The 25887-nt window shown below is 44.3% G+C and overlaps 3 protein-coding genes across 5 annotated transcripts; 2 read left to right on the top strand and 1 right to left on the bottom strand.

Annotated features, from left to right (window-relative positions):
• The first annotated feature begins 1433 nt into the window (after nt 1-1433).
• Nucleotides 1434-18994, top strand: tpm4a (tropomyosin 4a). Of its 3 annotated transcripts, none has more exons than XM_062563634.1 (9): nt 1434-1734; nt 3093-3218; nt 14185-14318; nt 14414-14531; nt 14657-14727; nt 14882-14957; nt 15982-16044; nt 16308-16377; nt 16804-16901. In XM_062563634.1, exons 1-9 carry the CDS (start codon nt 1621-1623, stop codon nt 16884-16886), a joined length of 855 nt encoding a protein of 284 aa, XP_062419618.1. In that variant the 5' UTR covers nt 1434-1620; the 3' UTR covers nt 16887-16901. The 3 variants fall into 3 exon arrangements, with proteins under 3 accessions (XP_062419618.1, XP_037326653.1, XP_037326654.1); XM_037470756.2 differs by lacking the exon at nt 16804-16901 and adding an exon at nt 17650-18994 and having other exon boundaries at nt 1444-1734; XM_037470757.2 differs by lacking the exons at nt 1434-1734; nt 3093-3218; nt 16804-16901 and adding exons at nt 6635-7215; nt 17650-18994.
• Nucleotides 18988-20600, bottom strand: LOC119217256 (small ribosomal subunit protein eS27-like). The gene is made up of 4 exons (XM_037470761.2): nt 20297-20600; nt 19682-19787; nt 19503-19613; nt 18988-19351 (listed from the first exon to the last, which is right to left on the bottom strand). Exons 1-4 carry the CDS (start codon nt 20414-20416, stop codon nt 19323-19325), a joined length of 366 nt encoding a protein of 121 aa, XP_037326658.2. The 5' UTR covers nt 20417-20600; the 3' UTR covers nt 18988-19322.
• Nucleotides 20601-20674: 74 nt separating this feature from the next.
• On the top strand, nt 20675-25825 carry LOC119217255 (ras-related protein Rab-8A-like). Its single transcript, XM_037470760.2, has 8 exons — nt 20675-20916; nt 22781-22841; nt 23718-23778; nt 24035-24112; nt 24246-24335; nt 24481-24546; nt 25050-25100; nt 25223-25825. Exons 1-8 carry the CDS (start codon nt 20793-20795, stop codon nt 25310-25312), a joined length of 621 nt encoding a protein of 206 aa, XP_037326657.2. The 5' UTR covers nt 20675-20792; the 3' UTR covers nt 25313-25825.
• The last annotated feature ends 62 nt before the right edge of the window (nt 25826-25887 follow it).

The raw sequence follows: 25887 nt of genomic DNA, 5'->3' as shown, positions 1-25887 counted from the left end.
GTGAATGCAAAAAAATGAGTGAGCAGAAACCAACAAATAACACCATTGGTCAGGTATAATGAGAAGTTTGACAATGACAAAACGTTAATGCTAATAATGTAAGCCAAGCTTAGCATTTCATTTTAATTCAATGCTGTTGACCAAAACTGCATTTTTCTCATTGTTTACATACTAACATTTACCTACATTTAAATGGATTTTCATTTAGTATCCAGCTCTCTAAAAACAGAGTCATTTTGTAAGTTATGCTACAGCTTCATATGGTTAGCTTACTAGTAAAATCTATATTAATTAGGACATTCTTCAGTTGTAAATTGGGAAAATTGTTTTAGAAATTATAGATGAATAATATAATAATAATAATCACACTTTGAAATTAGCAAGTTGTTTTTCACACAGTTTTTGATCAATTTGCAGGAGCCGCGAGCCAGTCGTGGTAGTACGTGTCTTTTTGTACAATCATAACAATGGATCTCCTCCTGTGAGGGCCGTCCACCTCCGTGAGAAACCGTGGACACTTGTCTCCATTGTCCACATAAACTCTAATTCTTAGTCTGCTTTTCATCCCTCACTCATCAAACTCAAATATGAGGTGAACAGAGCTGCAGGGGGTCAGATTACAGACTGTGTTTCACAAGCTCTCACAACTTCTGACACATTCTTGTGTGTCACAAGTTGGCAGAAGCTGCCTGAATTTCATGACACTGTCATAAAAGCCACACAGCTCCGTGGCACCATGATGGAGGCAAACATTTGCAAGATGTGAGAGTATGTACCACCATTCTGCAAATACACTAATCTCAGTTTAGGTGGATCCAGACTCCTTGACATAATACTGAAACCCTGGCAGGGCAACACCTTTAGCTTTAATGCCCAAATATTAAAACAGTTTTTATCTTGCAAACTGGCCTTCCCTCTATCTCTACTTTGCATGTTAAGCTCTCCCTCGCTCACGCTCTAACATACACTCTGTGTGAGATGCTGTGTGCTAGCAGGGCTCCTCACCCATTGACAGGAGGTTAAATGTGGACACAGGACTCTCTCTTTCTCCCTCTCTCTCTCTCTCTCTCTCCTGTCTGACCTGCGGCTCTCACTGAAAACATAACAACCCAAATAAGGAGATCGGCAACATTGGAAGAGTGAGTGAAGAAGCCAGACCGGTCCTCAGAGAGACCCTGGATGATAGGGTGGAGTGTGTGTGTGTGTGTGTGTCAGACAGAGTGATAGTCAGGGAGTGGAAGCAGAGTGTTGAGTGAAGGAGCGATGGATGGAGAGGATGAAGAGAAGGGATGAAAAGAGGGAGGGAGGGTTGAGATCATGGCTGGAGATGGGGGGGGGGGGGGGGGGCGATCGGAGGCTGGAGGCAGGTTCTCTTGCAGTTTAAATAACTACCCATATAGGGCTCAGCTCTCCATCTCCCTCACAGCTCTTTCTTTCTCCTTCCTACTTTCTGCTGTCTCTCTTTCTCTCTTTCTCTGCAGCCTTGTTGGACTCCAGCTCTGCCCAGTACCGTACGTGAGACAGAATCTCCCACACGTCTCCACACAACAGGAGGTTAGAGCTTTTTGAGGCTGCCCAAGTTTCCCATCTCAGAGAGGGAGATCCGACCGAGCAGCCACCATGGAGGCCATCAAGAAGAAGATGCAGATGCTGAAACTGGACAAGGAGAACGCCATCGACCGGGCGGAGCAGGCAGAGACGGACAAGAAGGCAGCAGAGGACAAATGCAAGCAGGTGGGAATGAAAGAGGACAAAAATAAAGTGATGCAAGGGTCAGTAGTCGGGACAAAGTTTCCAAAGTTTTCGGTGTTTTCGATCACTTAAAAAAATACTAATACTAGTAACATTAAAGTTGTACTAATTAGCTGCCAGACGACCCAAAAAGATTAGAGGTAAAATTAAATCCTATTTGTTAATGTTGGTCCAATAGAAAAAATTAAATTCTTAAGGCATAGTTAGGGTTTTCCTTGAAAGAATATACTCTTTATATAATACTGTTATTATACCACACATGCCTTTATGGATCTTTCTGTAAACACATTTATCTAAACTACATTCCTCACAGATCATGTATTGTTTTATTGCCTGTTAACATAATATTACATGGTTGTTTTTGCCATGGCTCCAAGACTTGATGGTAAATCCAACATTTTTTTTGTAACATTAGGCTGCGGGCAGCACCAACACCTCCTTAAAAGGCCAGGCAACACTTCCACAACCTTTACAATAGAGTCTCCATTTTCTGTTACATAATCTTGTACCTCATGTCCAGCGAAAGATTAGCACCTAAAATCAAGAACTCATCCGGGGCATCCCAAACAAACTGAGAGTAACACAGCTAAGTCTCCGTTAGAGCTGTTTACAATGAGGCTGGAAGAAAGTGCATCAAATGTGATGTGACCACCCCAAATCAGGGCCTGGTCTCTTGAGAGGAAAAAGTGAGTCACGCTCCCTCCGGGACCATTTTAAAGAAAGTTTATGGAGCATTTGTGTGTCGTAAAGCCTCTTTGACAGGTGCATCCAACAAGGGGGAGACAACACACACACACACACACACAGACGAGAGGCATGCAAATGGATACAAGCGGACACACACACACGGGAGATTAAACACACACAAATTTATTAGCTCCATGGTCTCAGGCGTCTGTGTCATCCAACTGATAGCAGCTGTATTTTTAGACAGCAGGAGAGAATGGGTTGGTTTATCAGAAGTACTTCATGGGGCCTCTGGAATAGGAGGGGGGAGGGGGGGTCACTGATTAGGGGGAACACTTCAACCTGTGAGTGTGTAGGTGTCTGTGTGCGAGAGAGAGAGGGAGAGAGAGAGAGAAAGAGAGAGAGGGGATTTTGCTTTGCATACCTGGGTCACGTCACGAGAGACTGAGAGTCAACCATCCCCATCCGAAAACATGATAATGAAACATAATAAAAAACAATTACGCTTTCAAATCAGCGTCTAAATGCCTTCCCGCCTCAATTCAACACACATTAATGGCCCTCAGTGACATCCCATCAGACCGAATAATGACAGTATAAGTCCACTGTTGTTGTGATTGCAAAAGCTGGACTAACAGAAGCTCCCGTTGCAGCTGGAGGATGAGCTGATGGACCTCCAGAAGAAGATGAAGCAGACAGAGGACGAACTGGACAAATTCTCCGAGGGCCTGAAGGATGCTCAGGAGAAACTGGAACTGTCCGAGAAGAAAGCTGCAGACGTAAGAGGGGGGGGGGGGTTCAATGTTTCACCTCACCTGACTGAAAATTAAAATGCAATTGCATTCCTTTAGAGTAAAGATCATTAGATACAGTCCGATAGCATCCTTTCCAAGACAGTAAATATTAACAAGAGGCTTCTACTGTTCAGTGATGATAAGCTTCTTTCGTTGCCGTGGCACCGCTGAAAGCCAGAGCTCACCTTTCCACAGCTGGGTGGTTCTGAGCCAGCACCAGCTGTGGGTTTACTTTGATCCACAGCGAATGGTTCCGGAGCATTTCAGACACGTTACATTCCTGTGCGGCCAGTCCTGAAAGATGAGCACATTGATAAACCGTAACCCCCCTCAACCAAACACACACACACACACACACACACTAGGCCCACGGTCCCAGGTGTCTTCTAACAGCTGTGTTTTCAATCATGAGGCTCAAGAGTTTATCTGCATCCTCCCTGCCAGGAGCATGAAGCTTACTGTCTGTGTACATGCAGACTTTGCTGTAATGACAACAGCGGGATGTTGCTGTTTCATCGCATGTATTCATCCACACGGACCTACTTTCTGTCTCATCTCGTTGTAGATGTTGATGTCTAGTGTAGGAATATAACCACACTTTCCCAAATACCGCACTTTATTTGAACTATTTAAGGTACTTGTAGGTTTACTATGATATGCTACTTCATTTCATCTATATTTCTAAAAGAAATATTTGCCCCTAAAACGCATTCATCCAGAAGTTGTAGATCAACTGTGAATCGATCAATCAGCGTCTGGTACTATGCTGCTGAGCATTGAGCCACAAGCCTGGAGCAGAGAGGAGGTCTGGTAAGATTATTTCTTCCCAGCTTTCTATTCAGAAAACTGTAGTTTTTTGCCTCCACCGTGGTCCCCTTAAAGCCTTCGGTTTTTATTTCACATTTAGTACTTGTTGTAATGCTGGAACTTTACTTGCAAGAGTATTTTTACACTGTATTATTTTTACTTTGGCCACTGAGAAAATCCATTGTGAATTTATAATCAATCCGTTGATCAATCAACAGTCATGTCATCATCAGACCCAGACTAATGGTTCATCGTCACGTCTGTTTGTAAAATTTCTGTAAATTTAGCGGAACATTAGAAATGTAAATTTTGCTGTTGGCCAATCAGCTGCAATCTGAGAGGCAATATCATATTTTGGATTTTGGGCAACACCACAGCGCAGCAGATCTGTAAGGGGAAGATTAATGCATCTGTGTACAGGCACGTTTGTTTACTTTTCTGTGTGTGTGTGTGTGTGTGTGTGTCCATAGTTCATACTAAGAATTAAAAGATGCTTAACATAGTGATACTAAGGTTACTAAGTACTAAGTAAACCGTGCATGGGGGAAGGATCGCGAAAACAAAAACCCTCCCAGCTGCAACCAAGACGGTGTATTGTTTGAGGCCTTGTGGAGGATATCCCAGGGAAATGCAGCGTTGTACTGTGAACAAAGAGAAGGGAAGTGTCTGACACACGGGGGGCTGAGACACGCCGGATTATCCTCTCGCGGTGACCAAATAACCTCAGAACAGCTCCGTGGAGCCTTCACTCGTTCGCCTGGGCCTCGAGGAAAAAAAAGCATGTGTTGTGGTTTGAGGTGGACTAGGTGAAGCTTCCGCTCCCTGCGTTCTGCATTAAAATGAGACGTTTAATGCGTCTACGCTGAGGTCCCGCACTCTCACAGCGACATTTCCAGCTAGTGAAGTCGCCTCCACCTTCAGTGGATCCCCCTCCACATGGCGCTTATTAGAGGCAGCAGTCGAGTCATTACACATCTCAATTCACGCAGAAAAGAGGCCGGCCAGATCGGAGACCTGGGGGGAGAGGGAGGGGGTGGGGGTGGGGGGGGGGGAGCTGGGAAACCAGAACAGTGAGCCAAATACCTCCGCCAACAGTTTGGATTCATTAGTAATGTCTCCCCCCGCGCCGTTGACCCGTGGTGCCGATATGTGGGTCACCACGGCTCCCCGTGTCTGTCTTTGGGGAGCGATCACAAGCTGATGGTTTATAGTGAAAGTGAGGGACGGGGTGGGGGGCGTGGGGGGGCACCATGTGCAGTGGTTTGAATACAGGTATTAATACCAGCGATCACGGAGGCAACAGTTACCGTCTGAGGGGAAAGCTGGACTTTGGGCAGAGAAAGCAGAGAGCAGCCGAAGAGGGGAAGGGGGGAGAGGGAGGGGGGGGGGGGGGGGGCTTGGGAATGTGAGGAATGCGGCCAAGGCAAACAGAAAGCCCCACACTCCCGTGTCTAATGAAATCAATGCTCCCGGGCTTTCCGGGCACAAGGGGGCAAATTGGACGGGCGGGGGCTCGAAACAACAGATGCGATCGGTCGAGAGGGATTTTTCTTCTTCTTCTCCTTCTTCACGGTTGAAGGAGCGAATTTGCGCTGGAACAGAGCTGAGATCTGCTGGCCAGGGCAGCTCGTCACAAGGCCGATCGTGTGCATGGGAAACCGAAAGGGTCAACACGGGCCGAGAGATGCTTCATAGATGTGATTTACACCCAACGCAATGAGCTTCATCTGCCAGCAGGCAGGGGGAGGAGAGGGGGGGGGGGGGGAATGATTGTTCGCCTACATCATTGCTTAGTATGTCCTGCATTCTGACATACTAAAATTATTATTTCAGCAATAACGGATACTGACTCAACTTTATTGTGAATGGAAAAAAAAGACACACATGAATGTAAAAGGCCTGAGAGGCAGCGCAGAGACTCGAGTGCAAACAGACAGTGACGCAAGGATGACAGTGGGATGTCTCACACACAGGTGATCAGTCAGGACAGGGAACCAAATCCAAATCACGAAGCCGAGTGCTCACAGGGAATAACAGCTACAAGCTGACAGGGGAAGCAGGTTTACATGTGTGGGGTTGACAGAGGGAGGCACCAGGGGTAGAGATTGGATTCAGGTGAGATGGATGAGTAATCAGGAGAAACCCGTCCTGAGGCTAACGAGGTGTTACACGAGACATTTTGAACTTTAGTTTCAATATTTCACTGGATGTGAGGCTGATAATAACAAAGAATGCAATGAGGAGAGTAACGGGTGATATCCCAACCCCTTTCAGCATCCAATTACACATTATACACATAATATGCTGCAATTACCAACTTTAAAGAGTCTCTAAAGTGAGATCACGTTTGTGCGGCACATCTTAACTGTGACCACTGGGGCCTTTTTTATGTGAAAATCACTCATCTTTTCCCTTTGTTCTTCTGAAAGTCAACGGAGCAACGATCAGTCACAGGGATCAGCTTTGACGCGCGCGCACACACACTCGCGCGCGCACCATCAAACTCACTGCAAGACACTAGGCCCCGCCCTCTGTGACCTCATCATCGCGATCATCCCTCTCCTCCTCCTCCTCCTCCTCCTCCTCTACAGTCTGGTCGCTCTCCGCGCTCCTCACCGCGCAGCTTTTCTAATCCTTCTCCTCAAACTCCAGTGCGGACCAAAAAAAAAAAAAAAAACCCCAACAACAAAATACTGCAACATTCCCGAAGACGACTTTCTATCCGCCGCCACAACGCGTCATTCCCGCCGGCCAGAAGAACCACTCGGAGAACACCTGGGCAGCGTGACTTCCTGGTTATATCACTTTTCTTGCACTTGAGCGACTCCTTTTTTACATTCCAGAGACTTTGCCCCCCCCCCCCCCCCCCCGGACCTACATCGGGCTTCGTCTCTTATTTTTCATTTTTAACACCAACGACCAAAGTAACTCGTCGCGTTCTTCTAATATAGAACAAAAGCTTTTTTTTAAAAGAAAGAAAAACAGCATTTGTCCTCCCCGCCTCAACGCGTAGTCGCGCATTCAGTGAGTGAAACGGTCCACGATGGCAGGTCTGAACTCTCTGGATGCCGTGAAGAGGAAGATTCAGTGTTTGCAGCAGCAGGCCGACGACGCGGAGGACCGAGCTCAGGTCCTGCAGAGAGAGCTGGACAGTGAACGGGAGCTGCGAGAGAAAGTGAGACAAAAATCAAATACTCTCTGCGCCTACTTTTCCTCTAAGGTCTTTTTTGTTTGTCACCTGTCGGGACGTTTTTCTCTCCCCCCCCCCTCCATAATGTTAATTACTGTCTTTTAAAAAAAAGAAAAGGGACCGTTCGTGCCATTGATTCATTCGCGGGCGTGATTGTGCCACAATGCAAGGCGTTGGTCTGCAATGAAGGGGGGGGGAAAAAAGAAAAAAGTTTTGGATTCCTGCAGGTCGTTTGCGCATGCGCAGTGCCATCCGCTGTAGAACCACTATGAACGACGTAGAACACGTAGACACCGTCGAACCCACCGAACCATTCATTTAAGATCCGTTTGCTTCTGAAGAATGTTCCTCCTTCAGCGTGTTTATACGTGTAACTACTTTGTAACGAGTTCCTTTAGCAGCTTTTAGAGGTTAAGGGGGGGGAATTAGGCTGTAACTCCCCAGGGAAATGAACTTCTCGCTCGCTCGCTCGCTTCTTTGCTCAGGGGCACTTCAGCGGGGCGGGTGTGTGCCGCAGCAGCAGCTGCTTGGTCCGCTGCCCAGCCGCCACACCACCCTGCTCCCACCGAGGAGAGGAAAATGAAGGGCACGTATACTTAAAAGTATGCCTACTCTGTTATTAGCGATTCAAGGGGAATAGTCTGGAAAAACGGCCTTTTTTTCCAGCTGGAGCTGGAACCGTTTCTCGCTAAATGAGTTGAGTGAAGTGAATAGGCAACAGTTTTGATTATTTGTTAATCCTGAAGGATTAATATATTCCCATGATAATAGACGGAACCTTTTGGGGTCTTGGACAAGACGAGATGTTTTGGAATTGTCCCTTTTTTAGATTCTAGGAAGTTGTAAACTTCTAAACTTTTGCTATTTGCTAAAACAAAGTCCTACAGATGTTTCTGTCTATTGTGTTTATCACTCTCTTGACTCTGTGTCCACCTCAGAGTATTGAAACTTTACACATAAAAGGCAGACACTGGATTCCAGGAAAGGAAAAAAAAAAAAAGAAAAATGCTTAACAGCAGAGTTATGTAACAGTCTTGACCTGTTTCACGTGCTGCTTTATGGCGCTCGGTGCCTTATCCTTTGCATAGGAGCTGCTTAATGACCGGAGAGGTAGACAGACTCCAGGAGGGGGGAGGGGGGGGGGTTGTGGCTGTAAAGATATGGTAGCTGCAATGATGAAAGGGGCTGGCGTGCTGTAGGACTCATCCCTTTTGTTACAAACCACCCATTAGGCGACAGGCAATGTCTATTCGCATCGATGACGTCAGTAAATATTCATTTGGAGTCATTTCAGTCGTTCAGTTCAGGCTTGCGGTGGCCTTCTGTCCGACGTGGCCTTTTTCTAAATATTGCTTTGGTTCAGGGGAATCTCCAACCTGCGGGCACGCCGAGTCAAAAAGCCTCCAACGAGTAGATCACTCGTGTTTCTGGTGGTGCTGCGAGTGAAGCCTTCACCTCACATCACATTAAAGGTTCATCACGACACCGCATCAAAAAAATTTGAATTTCCAACCGATGTGTGCAACGCGCGTTGCGATATTTCCACAAGAAACACTTGTCTCTAACACCTAACCCTCATTATTAGGAGATGGCCTACAACATAGGAGAGCATTATACAAGAAGGTTGCAATCCTTCACTTCTCATTTGAAAAATTAACTATTACTACTATTTCATTTATGAGGAGTATTCAAACATAGATATAAGGACGTTTAATGTATTTTCTTCTCTAATAAGGACATATTTTACGTAGTTACAACTTATTATATGGTAGTGCCAATAATTATCTGAGCATATACTAACACCCACATATGGATGCTTGAGAAGAGGAGTTAAACAGCTGTTAAATAAATCAGTAAACACTTGATGAGACATTATACCTTACGATGTATGTAAACAACTTATCGAAAGGGTTATTCCTGTCTATAAATGTTAACTGTGTGGCTTAAAGGTTGTTTTTCATTGTGCATTCAAAGTGAAACAGAGCACTGCAGTTGTGTGGCGAGGTTGGTGTGGTCCCACATGTGAATAATTAGGGAAACCTGCAGTTATTCCGTGGCACAAAACCTCTCTTCATGTGAGCACGGGGAGATCAAACCAGGGACCTTGCTGGGTCTGTGATGTGGAGGCATAAAGAAAAAAAAGCAACAACATTTGGCCACGTATCTAAATTAAAGAAAATGTATTGGATTGTCCTTCCGAGTTTTGTTTTGACGCCTCTGGAGACACAACTCAACCTGTCAATAATACTTTTACGGCCTTGTCAGATTAAAGAGAAAAGTGCCCGGAACGCTCACTTGACCTTCTTTAGAGGTTTTTTTTTTTTTTTATTCATCTCAATGAGCTGTTCCTTCTTCAAAGTGTTCACAGCAGTTACTTCTTTTGAAGGTTCCAGAGTTGAGAGTCAGGCCAAATGCGATCGTTTGTACTTCATTCACAAACCTTGCAGCTGCTTCAGCAACACGTCTTTACGGTCCAGCTTGCGCTTTTTATGTCCAAACTTTCAGTGGTGCGGGATCTATTGGAAGGGGCGTGGTTTAGGTGTGTGACGTAATGACACAAATGCGTTAAGAGCATTAGTTCTATCTACGATTTGTTGTTTGTAACAAAGCATCCGCCGGGTGTGGATGAATCCTTGTAAATAGGCACGTTTCATAATGTCTTTAGTACTTATTTCTGGGAAAAAAATGACTTTATGAGTAGCCGAGCAAGCAAATGATGAAAATATCAATAGAGACATGAAAGCATCCATTTCCCCTTTTTTACAAGTTGAGGAGCGTTGCCACGGTGATAATTGTTGCGGAATGCAGAAATAAGGACTGTGATCCACATTTATAACCAGATGTAAAGGGAAGTGTGACTCACGACCTCCACCGAGGGCCGAGCTTTGCGAAGCAGGTCCTCCCTCCGCCACGACCAGCCGCCCCTCCCAGGATGCCGTCTGCCGGCTCCGGTCCGGTCACTTCCTGTGCTTCTACTCCCAAACGCTTCCTGCCCTTGAGCTCCAGCCCCGATCAGCAGGAAGATTAGAGTGTGTGGCGGAACCAGTGTTTACACAAGTCAACCTATATCCCACCCACCCCCCCGGTGTAAACTTCAGTGGAGGCTTAATAATTAAACTGTAAATCTAAAGTGTGGACAGCAGGCCGCTCGACGCTAGCGGTGAGGCGTCAGCGATTGATTTCGTCCGTCTCTCTGTACCAGCATTCTTCATTTCTACATTCACGTTGGATTCGTCCCGTTTCGTCCCCTTTCTGGTCGGCCTCCAGCAGACTGTGTGCAGATTCCGTGGAAGGATTAACTTCCTGGTTTTACTGTTTTCTTTGGATTTTCTCCCTGGGAATAGCTCAACTTTCCAAATATAACCGCCACATGTTGATACGTTTTGGCAGTCGCTGACATTCTGGAGGAAACTCCCGTGTTAGTGGCTCGCGGCTTAACGGATTATTAAGGCCAAGGTTGCGGGTTGCAGATTTTAATTTGCTATAATGTCATTAAGTAGCATTTAGAGAATGGACAGGATGCCAGTTGCTTTCTTTTTGTCAAAACAGAATCTGTAAGCATGTTAAAAGTATTGTTATATAAACTACTAAAAATGTATCTTGTAGTTAAATTCCCCGTCCTCGGTGTTCATAGACACGCAATTAAATACACATTTTTCCCAAAATGCCAATATGATAGAGCTTAATCCAACAAGGGAAAGCAATGTTTTGTTCCTGTTATATTTCAACGAACCTCTTAGTATTAAAACGTGCAGCAAACACCTCAAGCTCTCTGTGAAAGTCTTGACTAACCATTTGGCGCAGAGAGACGCCATTGTGCTGCTCGTCTGGCATCCCCTAACGACCTCCTTTTTTTTTTTTTACACATCGCACCTAATGACAAGCCGGGCCTGTGCGTCGTGTGCGGCCGATGCCTGTTCGCACGCCCGACCGTTACGGCGAAAGATTGCGCGCGTCGAGCAGTTTGTGTCAGGAATAACTTCCCCTGAACCCCCAGCAGCATGGTGCGGCTCATTAGCCCACTGCCCTGGAAGCAGCCCGATGATTAGATTCCTCCTTCACTCGTCCTCGATCCGGTCTCCTGATACACTCAGGTATTTCTTCACTCCCAGTGGACCTGTGCTGTATCTTGCAGTCGCGCGGTAGAATGTTTACTTGGTACGAGGTTGGGGGGGGGGGGGGGAGGGATATGCACAAAGGTGCCCCTACCCGTGATTGGAACGGACGGGATGCAACCGGCCGAGACTCCAGTCCACCCATTTAACAAGTCACAAACCCGCTTTTTTTTTTACAAACAAAACGCTCCCTGTGCAGCCACTGACTTTAGCAAGGCACTAACCAATCAAGCAGTCGCTGACATGCCACTAAATTCTTTAGAAAGCAGGCGGGGGGGGGGGGGGTCACATATTTACATACTCGTCGTCCGGTATCTTTCTTTTCCGAAGCTTTTCAAGCTTTTTTTTTCTTTCTTTTTGCGCTCACTGTCACGATCCCCCTGATACTTCTCTGTGGTTTGTTTTGCCCATATAAGGCGGCGGTGCGTCCCTGGCAGCCGGAGAATGCAAAGCGGTTGCTAGAGGAAGGGGCACGGCCTGAGACCGAGAGAACGCCAGCCCCGAAAGAAAGAAAGAGAGAGAGAATAATCAAAGGGAGGAAATGAAAGAATGTTGGGCAGCTGACTTCCTGTCACTGTTTTCTCAAGATCCTCATTTTTTAAAGAAGCGTTTAGTGTCTATTTTTCGACTATAAAAGTTTGCTGGCTCTCAGTTTGACGTGCTGTCATTTTTTGCAAAAGCTTTGAAAAGTAAACGGTGTGTCGCTCTAGGCATGTAGTAAGTGAATGTCGCTGTAGGTTATGCATTCTCAACTGTACCTTCTGTGGCTGGGTGAACTAGGGGCATCAGAGATTACAGACGTGCAGTGTGCAAATACTCCCGTTTTCCTCACCCAAGGCTGTCTCTCGTCTGCGAGGGGATTCCCCGCGACCCCCTGAATGAAGGAAAACCTGCCGGGCTGCACGCGTCCACAGACACACGCTGCCCGCAGGACCTTTCTTTATTTTTCTGTGTGTGTGTCTGGACGTGCATCGCGGCCGTGTGGCTCCACGGATGGTTTTTTTTTTGTCGGTTACCGGGCAGACGCCACGTTGCTTCACTGATGGGAGTAACGGTACCTGTTATTTCAGGCCCCCCCCGGTTTAGTTCGGCTCGACGTTTCCCGCCACGCCGGCGTGGCGCCGACAGACGCCGCTGACGAGGTTTCAAGCTGTCCAAGCCGATTGTGGACTTTTCATTCATTCCGTGTTGGATTAGTGTTTTTTTTTTTTTTTTTTCCGCTATCAAGTACTGGCCTTTTTAAGGCACGTCAACACTAGTCTGAAAGACATTTCCTGTCTCATATCGTCGGCCTCCCCTGGCAGCTCTGGGTGCAGCAGGGCAGGACCTGGGAGAGCAGAGAGAGAGAGAGAGAGAGAGAGAGAGACACAGACTGCCTAGTCAGCAGTTTAGGATGACATGGAGACATGGGGGGAGAAAATCTTAAATTCCAAAAGAAGACTATGCCAGAGGCCAACAAGCAGGAAACCGTGCTTTAATTTCCTAAAATGTTGAGTGTCTTCGCAGAATGGACGAGGAGGTCTATTTTATTCTCGTTTTCCGTTGAGCTCTTCCTCCCTCCGTGTTCCCTTTTTCGTCCTCGATGCCGATCCTTCCTCCTTTCTCTCTCTCTCTCTCTCTGGTAATGATTTTATCTCGCCGAATGCTTTCAGAATGACTCACGTACCTGTGAGCTGAACAGCAGACGCCCCGGACCGTCAATCCAACCGGAGGCCTGGCGTCTGGGCTGAGCGGCTGGCTAATGAGTCCCCAGGTGTCTCGTTTTAGTGACGGAGAGGCGACCTGCGTGGGTCTGAATGACCTATGCAGGGCATCGTGACAGTGGAAACGTCTGAGCTGCCTGGTTGTAAACCAGTGCCAGTGGACAGTTTCTTTGTTCCTGTCCAGTTTTGAGAGCAGGCTCCCTACGAGGTGGTTGTTGGATCAACTCCTGCCTGTTTAGTTGTCTGTTTGCTCTCCTTTTTTTTCCCCCCTCTCTGCCGTTTTGTTGACATCTTTGTTTACCAAAGGCAGATGAGATGAAGCTCATTCATCCAAGCTACCGGAGAATTTTTCTAAACCTTTCCATTGAAATCCAAAGTCCCGTGACCTTCATATGTTAAAAAACGATCACACTCTCCAGCCAGACTGCTGCTGTAGGAGATCCTCCAAGGACCTCCAGCTGTCTCCATTTCAGAGAGACAACTATTGATTTTTTTTTTTGGAAACATTACCGATCCCTAAAGAATGTGACAAATGGATGACGTCATCTCACTTACAGATGGAATCGACACAGATTTGAGTTCACTCGCAGTGCACCGTATTATTTTCATAATAAGAAGTGCTTACGGAAGCATTGCACCGAATGTTTATGTAACGCTTTTTCAAAAGAAGAGGCAATGTTGAACAGGTGAGACGTTGTTTTTCCCCCAAACAAGTTTAGATTTTCCCTAATAATGCGCAACTCGTACAGCGATATATAGAAACTGTCACCGAAGGTGAAACGTCTCTGAAAAGGCCGTTCTTTAGGAAGGAAAGACTTCTCTTAGTATTTTCCCAAATACATATTAGCTTAAACTTAACAGTTTTTAAAAAGACATGTTGTCTTGTTTAATAATTAAAGATCTAAAATACAAAGGTAGAAAGTACAGCTCATGAAGGAAATGCCCAATGTGACACCTTGAAGTAGCCTTGGTATTTAATATTGTTTTGAGCTGCTTTGTGCCTTTTTTCCTTCTCTTTCTGTTTTATGGTGGGGTGAAAAGGTGACGCGCCGCTCCGATGGTTTCAAATGGAACCAATGAATGACACAATCTCTCTCTCTCTCTCTCTCTCTCTCCTCATTTGTTCGTCCTCGCAGGCGGAGGGCGATGTAGCCGGTCTCAACCGTAGGATCCAGCTGGTGGAGGAGGAGTTGGACCGAGCCCAGGAGAGGCTGGCCACAGCGCTGCAGAAGCTGGAGGAGGCTGAGAAGGCCGCAGATGAGAGCGAGAGGTCAGTTTGTGCTAAAGAGGAGGAGGAAAAAAAAGTTCAACTTTAATATGTATTCATCCCCATTAATGGCCCGTTTTAATATCTTGCCCGACCAGAGGGATGAAGGTGATCGAGAACCGGGCATCGAAGGACGAGGAAAAGATGGAGATCCAGGAGATGCAGCTGAAGGAGGCTAAACACATCGCAGAGGAGGCCGACCGTAAATACGAGGAGGTGAGACTCCCGGCTGGTTCGGATGCACTCCGATTGTCCCGTTCTTTGACCTGACTTCCTTTCATCTGTTCGGATCCCGTTGCGTCTCAATTGCGACCGGGTCGCACCGCTTGTTTCTGTCCCAGGTTGCCCGTAAGCTGGTGATCCTGGAGGGAGAGCTGGAGAGAGCCGAGGAGAGGGCCGAGCTCTCCGAATGGTAAAACTACCCAGCACGCACACGCACACGCACACACACACACACACACACACACACACACACACACACACACACACCAGGGACATGAATACACGCGAGCCTGTCGCTCTTACATTGAAACCAAGCACATGTGTGTCCCCCCCCCCCCTTACAGTAAGGCCGCAGACCTGGAGGAGGAGCTGAAGAACGTGACCAACAACCTGAAGTCCTTAGAAGCTCAGTCTGAAAAGGTGAGAGTGTCACATTGTGATGTGCGTGGCGATGACTGGATCCTGCAGACAAAATACACATTTAGCTATAAGTATTACTTCCTTTTTATTTTTTTTGGCCTCCTAAGATGCCAGATTAGTGTGGCTTTTCCACACAGGAAAAATGCAGTAGTCTGCAACAAACGTCTTTTTTTCTTTTTATTCACCAATGTTCCACATGAACATAATGTCAGGCCTATTGCAAAGGCCAGCCACAAATTGGGAGAGAGACAAACCTAACCATGAATGGTAAAACCTAAATTTTTAATCATATTGATGGATCATGGAGCTGCTTCCCTTCTCTTTCAGAAATGAAACAATCTACAGTATATACACACACGTGTGTGTATATATACACCAGTAAATGCTGAACACCCGGTCTGGCGACAAGCATGTACTTCCTCTCTCTTCTCAGCATGTCACCATGGGGCCTGTTCTCATGGCTCAGTGGAAATGAGTAGTGAGGGAAACCACACTCCCAAACGCACTGAGACCTTGAAACTGTATCGTTGGCCCGCGCTTACAACGCAACCGTGTTATTTCTCAGACGCAAACGCGATCATGTCGAGATTATTTAACCCCCCCCACCCCCACGCCGCCGTAAACAAATGTTCATTTTAAAAAAAAAAAACCTGAGGGTGACGGCAGCCAGTACAGACCTGCAGCGCATTCCTCCCGCTTGCTACGTCAAATTCCTCCCCGGGCACAGACAGGCCAGATGACGGCACGCCGGACCTGTCACGTGACTTTTTTTTAGAAAGTCGTGGCGATGCTTCCTTTTGGTCCGCCCGAGCCCTGCACAACTTGTTCCCAGGCGGCGCCGACGCCTCGGCTCTTCTGCGCCGTCGCTGCGCATCACTCGTCAGGGAGGGAGTGGTGCCATTGTTGCCCCCCGTGTGACACGAGAGCTTTGTGCGCGCGTTGTGAGCGCATGAGAGCATGCGTTTGCAATTACTGCGACTGAAAATAATAATAATGTTTTTTTTCTGTGTCTTTTCGTCAAAAGTACTCAGAAAAAGAAGACAAGTACGAGGAGGAGATCAAAGTTCTGACAGACAAACTGAAGGAGGTGAGATCCCGATTCTTCTGAGCTCACTATTTGACCGTGTGTTTTACGGAGGGAAACAATAAGCAATCTTCTGAATATCAGCCTACACTACAATGTGAAGATTAAAAAAAAACTAAGACACACACAAAGTAACTGCATTGTCTCTGGGTCAAATCCATGGAAATCTCTCTTTTAGCGTATCCTATCTCCCTCTAGTGGATACATCGTTTTTTTTAAATCACCAACTCATTGATTACGTTTTCTTTACTTGGTGTCTCTGTCAGGCTGAAACCCGTGCAGAGTTTGCAGAGAGGAGCGTGGCCAAACTGGAAAAGTCCATCGACGACCTGGAAGGTAAGAACATGTCGTTCATGTCCCCTTTGTTTCCACTTTGCTGATGAACCTCTAAACGGGTTGTGCAGCCCAGTTTCTCGTAGGGGCCAACCCTGGTCCTGATCCGTTTAACAATGTGCTCAGGAGGTATTTTTACGTCACCGTCATTGTCTTTCTCCAAACCACTGAGCAGTTTTATGAGACCGACAGAGCAGGTTTTAAATGCTCCGGGAGCTCCAGAGCCTCGAGCGTAATTGTAAATCCATCATTCTTCCATCCAGCATTTCTGTATTTTTTTTTTTAAACGCTGACCTATTTTCTTTTTCTTTTTTTTGTCTTCTCCTTCCTCTCCCTCCTGCCTCTCATTCTCGTCCTGCTTTTGGCTTGCTTGTGTCGCCGCTGTCCCTGACACCCTGCCTGTACTTCCTGTCGACCTGTGGCCTGCAGACGAACTGTATGCCCAGAAGCTGAAGTACAAAGCCATTAGTGAGGAGCTGGACCACGCCCTCAATGACATGACATCTCTGTAGAGGCTCTGAACACGTTTCTCTGTCTCTCGCTTTTTCCTTTTTCCCTTGTCTTGTGCTTCGAATTCATATTCTCACTGTGGATCATACTGTATGTGCCTTCTTCCCATCTTTCTATGCAGGAAATGATGAATTAAAAAGAAGTTATTTCCTACTTTACAGCTTTCTTTGTTCTGCCTTTTGTAAAACGCTGGATGCAAAACCTTCAGAGTCCGTCACCATGAACTCTGGGAATTCTGTAATTAGGTTACAAACAGGCTGACCTTGTAAAAACGTGTAGCTGTGCACATTTGACGTCTAATGATCAGGGAGGTTATGTGGGACAAGGTGAGATACACTCTTATTTGTTTTGTGTGAATTAATGCAGCTTGAAATCCCCTTTTGACCCTTTTGAAACAGTAGTTTGGTTGTAGATCTAACTCATTTATGACGAAAAAGACCCGTGTGGCATCAGGAACGGCACCCGAGTCCTTTAAGCCGTCCACAATGTAATCTACTAACAGCGTCTGGCGGAGAATGACAGTCAGCAGTTTGTGCATGAAAGGCACAGCGGTGTGTTTGAGGTTTGCATGTGGCACAATTTTAACCAAAATAGTTATGCAAAACATCTGTTCAGTAGAACAGTTGTGTGCGCTGTTTTACAAGGGACGCTGACAAACCTATAAAGGAGAACACGTCGCCATGGCGCGAGAAATATCAATCGCTGATGGTTAAAGGTTCAACATTTTCACTTTTCTTCTTCTTCTTTTTTTTTTCCCCTCTACAGAAAAATTAGCAAAAGCCAAAGAGGAGAATCTGGGTATGCATCAAGTCCTGGACCAGACCCTGCAGGAACTGAACAGCTTATAAAAACACGGAGAGGAAGCTGGAGGGGATGAGATCATCATGTAACATTCCTTCAATGTTCGACTCCATTCCACATATCGACCTGTAAAATCTTTATTTGCAGTGTGAAGGGGGATTAACTTAATACTTGTCCTTGATGGGGGTTTTTCTAAGGCACAACTTTTGTTTTCTTCTTTTTTTTTAATGACGGGAAGTAATTTTGACCCCATTGTTTCTCTTATCTTTATATCCCCAGCTATTATTTCAGATATTCTCCCCAGAAATCATTTTTGACCACTGATTTAGAAAAAAATCCACAAATAACACACACAAAGAAACCTCTGATTTGGTCACTGCCTGCACCACTTAAACTGGGTTCATTTTTTTTCGTGCACATACATTAAGCCTCTGACTGATTATCCTACTACACATGCTACAGATGGTTTTGGGTTTTGCTGCGGCCACATTTTGGCTCTGATGTGCCACCCAGCAGACGTATGGTTCGCGTGTGCCTGTTTCAGCATTATCTTACTTAATCTGGTCGTGTTGATTTGATTTGATGGTGGAATGGACGGGTGACCTCATGGAAAGGTTCTATTGATGAATAAACCGGTCAAGGCACATGCTGCCCAGTCCCTCGGGTCTTCCCAACACTTTGTTAGAGAAAGAATGGCCTCTTTTGCCAATCCCGTGATCTCCTGAGGCCTACATGTTTCAATGCACAGATCATTTCACTAAATATTTCTACTCTATTTTGTTGTATGGGAATGTGCAGAACCTGAGAGTGGAGCATGTACAGTACGTTTGTTTTTTTTTCTTCTGTACCATCTTTCCCTACGTTTGACCTGACCGTGGACACATTCCTCATTATTTGTCAACAATATGCCATAATTTAGCCAGTATTTACAATATATTGTCTTACATGTGCGAGCTGAACTCAAAACCACCTGGAGCTCAAGTCAAGCTTCATCAACCACGGATACTTATTGTATATAGTAGAATAATGTTAGGTATTTGAGAAATTGTATTGCTATGATTATTTTTGGGTTTGTTTTATTTACACAACTTCTTGTTTTGCCCGGGGACTTCTCAAGACCAAAGAACACACACAACACAGACAATTTCTTCTTAAAATGTTTTATTTTTGTTGGTGATGGTCATCGTGGTTTCATCTCATGGGAGCCCACGAAAAAAAGCGCATCACACGTGATTGGGGTCATTTTTAAACATTTCTTTCACCAACCCTTCCCCACGTCAACTTAATAAATGTTTTACAGAAACCATGACTCATTGGACTTTGTGTGCATATTGAGGAATTCAAATGGTGTTTTTATCATTGATGGACATAGTCAACTAGTCTACATGAAAGTGCTTCATCGAATCGATCAATGACGTTATTCATTCTAATCATACAGCGTGTCTTGTCTCATGATTTAAGTTTTTCTGGAGCGTACATAGCTCCTCTCTCGCTCTACTGTATAATATACTACAGTGGGGGAGGGATGACATACCACTGCATATTTTCAAGATACAGATGTATTTGTCTAAGGATGGAGGACTTCTACCTGTAGTCCATTCTTCCAGCTGTCATGGGTGTTTAGCACCATTTCCTGTTCAGGATTTCTTCTTCCTGAAGGCACAGCCTAAACACACAAAAAGCAAAAGCCTTCAGTATATTATCACGGTCAAAACTGTAAGATGAACAGAATCAAAACTGTTGTCATATTTGAACATGTGTACACCTTCACACATTTGGGAAATGCAGAGCGGCATTAATATCTGAACGTGTTTTACCTTCAGTGAGTCTGCATTTCCCCCCTGCTGGTTGACAGAGGATCAGAGAGCAGCCTGCACACGGTACCACCGTCTGTGCATGGCTGAAGATGGTGGTGATGGTGTAACAGCCTGCGGAGAACAAAGAATCAGCTCATATAGTAGTAATAATGACGTGTATCTTCGTGGTCCAGTCTTACCCGTGCATTTAACATCCATGAAGTAGGAGTTGGGACTCTGCACCAGCCTCTTCTTCTTGTGCCTGCTCCTCTCTCGGGCAAGACTTGGGTACAAAAGATCCTTATCCTGCAGCCGAGATAACAGGGTGGTTCATTTTGTATTTTCAGAAAATGTCAATTGTATTTATTCGAATTTTTAAAAAACAAAAAATCACAACAAAGACAAAAATAATTTCACAGTGCAGGAAGAGGCAGAAAATGTCACGTGTACCTGTGTTGATATGTGATGATATTTGGTTTGTGTCTGGCTGCATAACGCCCCCTATGGTCTGATGAATGAATTTCTACTTTGAGCAAATATTCTACACACAAACATGTCCAGACAAGCCCAGGCAAACGAATCTAAGAGGCTGACGTTACACCTGTTAACTGAATGCCGATACATGTTAGTTAAAATACGTGTTACTGCATATTCCCCCATGCATCAACTGATTAACACATCTGATTCATTTCGCTATAAGATGGTACGTGTATCCACTGACTGCGCAGCTTTCTGTCCATCAAAACGGTTCTGCAAGTTCTGACATTTCTAACACAAAAAAACTACATTAAGCAATACAAATATTTTTCACTTACTTGCATTTTTCCCTCAAATGACGCAGGTTTCTCTTCGAATGCAAAGACGATATAGAAAGTGCGACTTGGAGTGGAAGCCTCAGATGTACTTTGGATTATAACGTTACACTTCAGTATCATAAGAAACTGAGCAGGCGGGTCCGTGTACCTTTTGATCGTCCCATTTACCGTAAAAATCAAAACGGGAAAACGGAAGTCGGCGGCCGTTTTCTCGTTTTTCGTTTAGAACCAAAAAACGAGAAACGAGTGTTTTGGTTTTCTGGTTTTTACGGTAAAAGGGACGATCAAAAGGTACACGGACCCTCCATCTCCAAAACGTTTCATCCGGGTGACTGGGGACATCGAAACGAGCGAACCCAACGGCGATCGCAACTTCCCGAGCCTTTACGACAGAGAAGAGTGGCAGTTGATTTATCCAAAAAAAACGGCCCTCAGGTAGTGACGTCTCAGTCTCTACAGCGGGCGGGATTTTCGCAGTAGTAAGTTAACTAATAACATGGCGAAGACTTACGATTACTTGTTTAAACTACTTTTAATCGGCGATTCAGGCGTCGGAAAGACCTGCCTGCTGTTGCGGTTTTCAGAAGATGCCTTCAACTCAGGGGTTATCTGCACTATCGGTGGGTAAAAGTCATACTATCAGTATTGTCTTTGCCGAAAGGATGTTGGTTGCAGCCCATCCCGACTTGCCGATTTGCTGCTTTACACCGCAACTGGTGTTTAAACCTGCTGGTTTGTGTTTGTGTTTGTGTTTACTCCACAGCAGCAGATTCCATTTGTATTTTCCAGCCGTTTATTAAGTCCATTGCAAGGTTAACGCAGAAACTTTTTTTTTTACAGACAATGTCTTCATACTTTTTCAGATCTATTTGTTTTAACGCCATTTATCAAAATGACATTTGCCACTTATACAAAACAAGTATTAGATTAAAAAAAATCTTGACAAATGTTTTTCATTTTTTCAGGGTAAGAACTACAACAAGGGCCCTTAAGTCCCGTTAATTAAAAACCCACCACATCTAGCTACACTTGTAGGTTGAAAAAAGCTGGGTTTGGGGAACTTTCCAGGTTTTTTTTGTAGTTGTTGACGTGTCTTTTGACAGGTAGTCTGTAAAAATGTACAAAACGATTCTCACAACATTCTCTGGTGGGATACACTATCCTCTCATAACCCCAATATTCCTTGCTTTCCAAAGACCTCCTTTTACACAGTTAATGACTGCCCACCATTTTCTAATCTCATCTGTTCCCTTTTTCTGAACAAGGGAAATGAGAAATGAGAAATGAAGGCAGTTTCTTCACTTTGACATTGCGTCAACACCCGCCGCGGGCCATTGCGGGCCATGGATCAATTATTCGTTCAACTGCCGGGTACGAGAATTTTTCACGTGACCAGCATGGGCTCGGTACTGATGAGGTCACGAAAAAAAAAAAAAAAATCCAAAGACTCGTATCCGAAAACCCAGTCGGGGAATGAACACATCATTTCTGTTTCCCTGACTGAAGCCTATGCAACAGTCCCGATGCGCGGCCACGAGAAGATTAACGAATCACTTTCTTTGAGGGAACTCGTCACTCCCGAGTCCTTGTAAGGATTCGTTCAAAATGAACGCATCGTTCACGAACGACACATCACCGGCGCTGCAGCAGTTTGATTTGCGCAATCCCCCGACGCTGTTTGGTGATAAATGAACCACAACATGGGCCACCGATACAGACGGTCAGAGAATTTAAAGGCAGTTTTACTGTTCTAAAAATGAGCCAGGTTCACTAGTTTTTGTTTAATTTAATTAAATAATTGAAATGAAAGGTAGGCCTTAAGTTGAGCTATATGACAGTCTAGTGAGATATTATATTTTATATGTATATTATTAGTGTAATGCTGATTATGCTTCAACTCTGTCAGAAACAGTATGGATAATGATAAAGTACTGCCTCGAGTACCTTATTGCTTAAGTACCTTGTTTTGTTATTCATTTATTTATTCAATTTTGATAATATGAGTTAGTTTGTTGACACAAATAAATATATAAGTTGAAAATATCCTATTGTGTTATCATTTTTATTTTCATAAATAATTTGGGCAATGGGTGGCCTTTCATTTTGTTTTGAGCACCTGCCCCCCAAAGTGTCTGTGCACGTTCCTGCTCACAAACATATTGCCAAAAATCTTCTTCGAAGCGCATCACATATCCATTACGGCACCGCTTCACGGCCACGTATGGAGACATTTATTTAAGAAAATATATTAAAGGAAATATCGGAACGACCTGGATTCCAACCCCGTGGGGCGAAACATCAAAAACACCGATGTCACCACGGAGATTCACCAAGGACTCTCACGTTCGTATAATTGATCCATTATGTTGAAGTAGATCACTATGGAGGAAACCTTCTGGTGTAGTGGCTCTGAATCAACTTGCTACGTGGGCGTGTCTTAGAATACTTCCAAAGAAATGTTTTGTTTGATTGTTTTGTTCTCAGGTGTTGATTTCAAGATCAGAACAATAGAATTAGATGGAAAGAAGATCAAGCTACAGATATGGTGAGATGTTCCCGGTACATTGAAGGCTATTTGTGATGGATGATCTTTACACTCAGTTGGCAGTTTAATGTGCGTCAATCTGAAATAAATGCAGTTCAACGCAATAGCCTCAAATATAATTGGGTTTATTGCATTTATTAGCCCTATATTTATATGTATCTATTAAACTGACAAATTAGTTACTTTGTGGGAGCACAACATAAATTAAAGTGACATGTTTTTTTTTAACAAACACTAAAAAGTGTTAGGGGTCCCATAGATGGTAAAGTAAGTAAACAATTTTTTACGTAAAGTAGCCAACATAGGTTAAATAATACTGAAAAAGAAGAATTTTACACCTTGCAATTGTGTTGTATCCTCTTGTCATCGCTATTGACTTGATGATTTTTCTCGTGTTTGATATTTAATAAATGTCAGCTCTGAGTAAGTTTAAAAGTTTAGATTGTCCTTTTCCCCAAATACTGACAATAACATTTGTACCAATATATTCTCAGTCAATACTGGCTGATTCGCTTAGTCCCACTTAAAGTTAAATTAGATGATGAACATCTATTTTTTTGCTTAGAATTTAGAAGTATTGAGAGACGTTCATTTTCGCACAAAGACTATAAAGACTTATCTTCTAAACTACAGCCGCCTTTAACACAGAGAAAATAGGTTTGCTGAGCAATTAGCATTGTAGCTATGTCAAGATCATGGAAGTACAACAGTATACATGTTATTCTAATCCAATGCTCATGGTCAACAGCAGATGTTCTAATAGATGAATGAGGCCGCTCTCAAGTCTTGTCCTTGGTTTCTCTCAAAATTGCTGCTTGTGCAACTCTAAACAAAACCCACTTGACCCATTTGACCCTTGGAGTATCTTCTATGTAGGGATACAGCAGGACAAGAGAGGTTCAGGACCATCACGACAGCCTACTACAGAGGAGCCATGGTAGGTTGCATGGTCGTCTTACTAACTCACACTCAATGCATTGTAATAGTATTTTTGTGCTTCCTTTAGTTCAAGTCATGTCAATCTCAAATGGATCCCTGTTTCCTTTGGAATTTAAGTCATAAGTAATAAGTTGTTGTGGACAGAAGAAAATCACATTAGCCAAAAGTCTGTATTTGTGGATGATTAATAAAAGGTAAGGAAGGGTTTCATGTTGGTCTGGCTGGTCAATTGTTTCATGTTGTTTACTCTGCAGGGCATAATGTTAGTTTATGACATTTCCAATGAGAAGTCCTTTGACAACATCAAGAACTGGAAACGGAATATTGAAGAGGTACAAGTTTTACATTGGTAGAAGTTTTTTTTACTTTTGCACTCATTTTATACAAAGCTAAAAAGTATTTTTAAATCTCTGGCATTATTCATCAATTATCCGTCTGTTCACTATGCCAAATTATCTTGCTCAGCATGCATCAGCAGATGTGGAAACGGTGCTCCTTGGGAACAGATGTGACGTCAATGACAAGCGTCAGGTGTCCAAAGAGAAAGGAGAGAAGGTGGGATGATAAAGATGACATTTTAAATCTCTTGAAAGCTTTATTTGAAATGTACACTTCAACCTCGCCCTCTTGGGGAAACATGTTTATTTTCCTGGCTCGTTTTGCTGAATACTGACACTTGATTTGTTACTCCTGCTGTCAGCTGGCGCTCGAGTACGGCATCAAGTTCATGGAGACCAGTGCAAAGGCCAACATCAACGTCGAGAATGTGAGTTCACGCTGTCACTGCAATGGTGATCGACTTATTTGTCTTTGGGTTTGAGAACTTTGCGGCACAGAAGAGTTCAGATGAATTGTGTGTGTCTGTGTGTGTGTGTGTGTGTGTGTGTGTGTGTCTGTGTCTGTGTGTAGAGACCGTGCAACCAGAATAAGGTAGTAAACCTTAATACACTCTCAGACCAAACTTAAAACGAAGAAAAAAAAAGTTTCCCACCAGCTGATCTATAATCAGCTAATCAGCCCAGAGCCTTTAATACAACAGGCAAACCTTTTAATCCCATTCAATTACAGGCATAATTCTTCTGTTTGCTTGTTGTATAAATTATTGATGATTAGTTTTTTCTGATTTTGTTGCAGTTACTTAAACTTTCTATCTTTCTTGTCCAAAATCATTGGTCCCAGCAAGAGGGCTAACATTAATCCAACATTAATGCGGTTTGATTTAATAAAAATGGTCTTGTTGCTTTTTGTTCAACCTGTTTTTGTCTGCAGGCCTTCTTAACCCTCGCCAGAGACATTAAAGCAAAAATGGACAAGAAGCTGGTGAGGCCTTTTTTTAAATCTGTTACGCCGTGTGACGTCTGTTTTGTGTCACATACGGACCATAAATATTTCTGAAGTCCTCCTGATATGGATTTGTGTTTTCTTACCTGTGTGTATTTCAGGAGGGCAACAACCCGCAAGGCAGCAATCAGGGAGTAAAGATTACAGAACAACCCAAGAAGACCAATTTCTTCCGCTGCACGCTGCTGTGAGGAGACCAAAGCGTCGGCATCCACCGTCGCCTTAACTGTGTCCCGCGCTGGACGGAACTGGACAGAGCACTTTTTTTTTCTCAGCCTATTGTTTTTCTTTTAGCCAGAAAAAAATTGCTTTTTATCTTGAATTGGTGGTCTGGACTATTATTCTCTTGACATTTAGAAAATGCAAGCTATTAATATTAATTATTGATTAGGATTCAAGAGATAAAACAATAGTGTCGATGCAAATGCAGAGGCACAGCGGAGGCAGGGAAGGCCCCGCAGCAATGATGACGTCATTGTTTTATGCATCCATGCTTCTTCCTGTCGTCAGTTCCAACGGGGGAGCACGTATACAACGGTTGTCTGGGCCTTGGATTGGGGCTGTGCTGTAGCACTATTTATGGAGTGACACAAAACACACACACTCTGACATTTCTAACACAAAAAAACTACATTAAAAAACACAAAATTTTTCACTTACTTACTACTTAAAATACTATGAATTGATCATCGTTCCGAATATTTTAGTTATTATATTTACAAGTTAATGGAGGCATTGAAAAACCCAAATTAACTTTTCAACATAC

This window comes from Pungitius pungitius, chromosome 7 (assembly GCF_949316345.1).
Source record: "Pungitius pungitius chromosome 7, fPunPun2.1, whole genome shotgun sequence".
Lineage (NCBI taxonomy): Eukaryota > Metazoa > Chordata > Actinopteri > Perciformes > Gasterosteidae > Pungitius > Pungitius pungitius.
The sequence above is the reverse complement of the archived record's forward strand: the minus strand, read 5'-3'. Positions and strand labels throughout refer to the sequence as shown.

What these genes read in the sequence shown, in the direction of transcription:
- tpm4a (XM_037470756.2), top strand. Translation starts at nt 1,621, where the DNA reads ATGGAGGCCATCAAGAAGAAGATGCAGATGCTGAAACTGGACAAGGAG. An exon ending in AGGGCCGAGCTCTCCGAATG is followed by an intron (nt 14,728 to 14,881) that starts GTAAAACTACCC and finishes CCCCCCTTACAG; the next exon opens with TAAGGCCGCAGACCTGGAGG. An exon ending in TAGAAGCTCAGTCTGAAAAG is followed by an intron (nt 14,958 to 15,981) that starts GTGAGAGTGTCA and finishes TTTCGTCAAAAG; the next exon opens with TACTCAGAAAAAGAAGACAA.
- LOC119217256 (XM_037470761.2), bottom strand. Translation starts at nt 20,416, where the DNA reads ATGATACTGAAGTGTAACGTTATAATCCAAAGTACATCTGAGGCTTCC. An exon ending in CATGGATGTTAAATGCACGG is followed by an intron (nt 19,614 to 19,681) that starts GTAAGACTGGAC and finishes TGTTCTCCGCAG; the next exon opens with GCTGTTACACCATCACCACC. An exon ending in GAAATGCAGACTCACTGAAG is followed by an intron (nt 19,352 to 19,502) that starts GTAAAACACGTT and finishes TTGTGTGTTTAG; the next exon opens with GCTGTGCCTTCAGGAAGAAG.
- LOC119217255 (XM_037470760.2), top strand. Translation starts at nt 20,793, where the DNA reads ATGGCGAAGACTTACGATTACTTGTTTAAACTACTTTTAATCGGCGAT. An exon ending in AGGGGTTATCTGCACTATCG is followed by an intron (nt 20,917 to 22,780) that starts GTGGGTAAAAGT and finishes TTTTGTTCTCAG; the next exon opens with GTGTTGATTTCAAGATCAGA. An exon ending in CCAAAGAGAAAGGAGAGAAG is followed by an intron (nt 24,336 to 24,480) that starts GTGGGATGATAA and finishes TCCTGCTGTCAG; the next exon opens with CTGGCGCTCGAGTACGGCAT.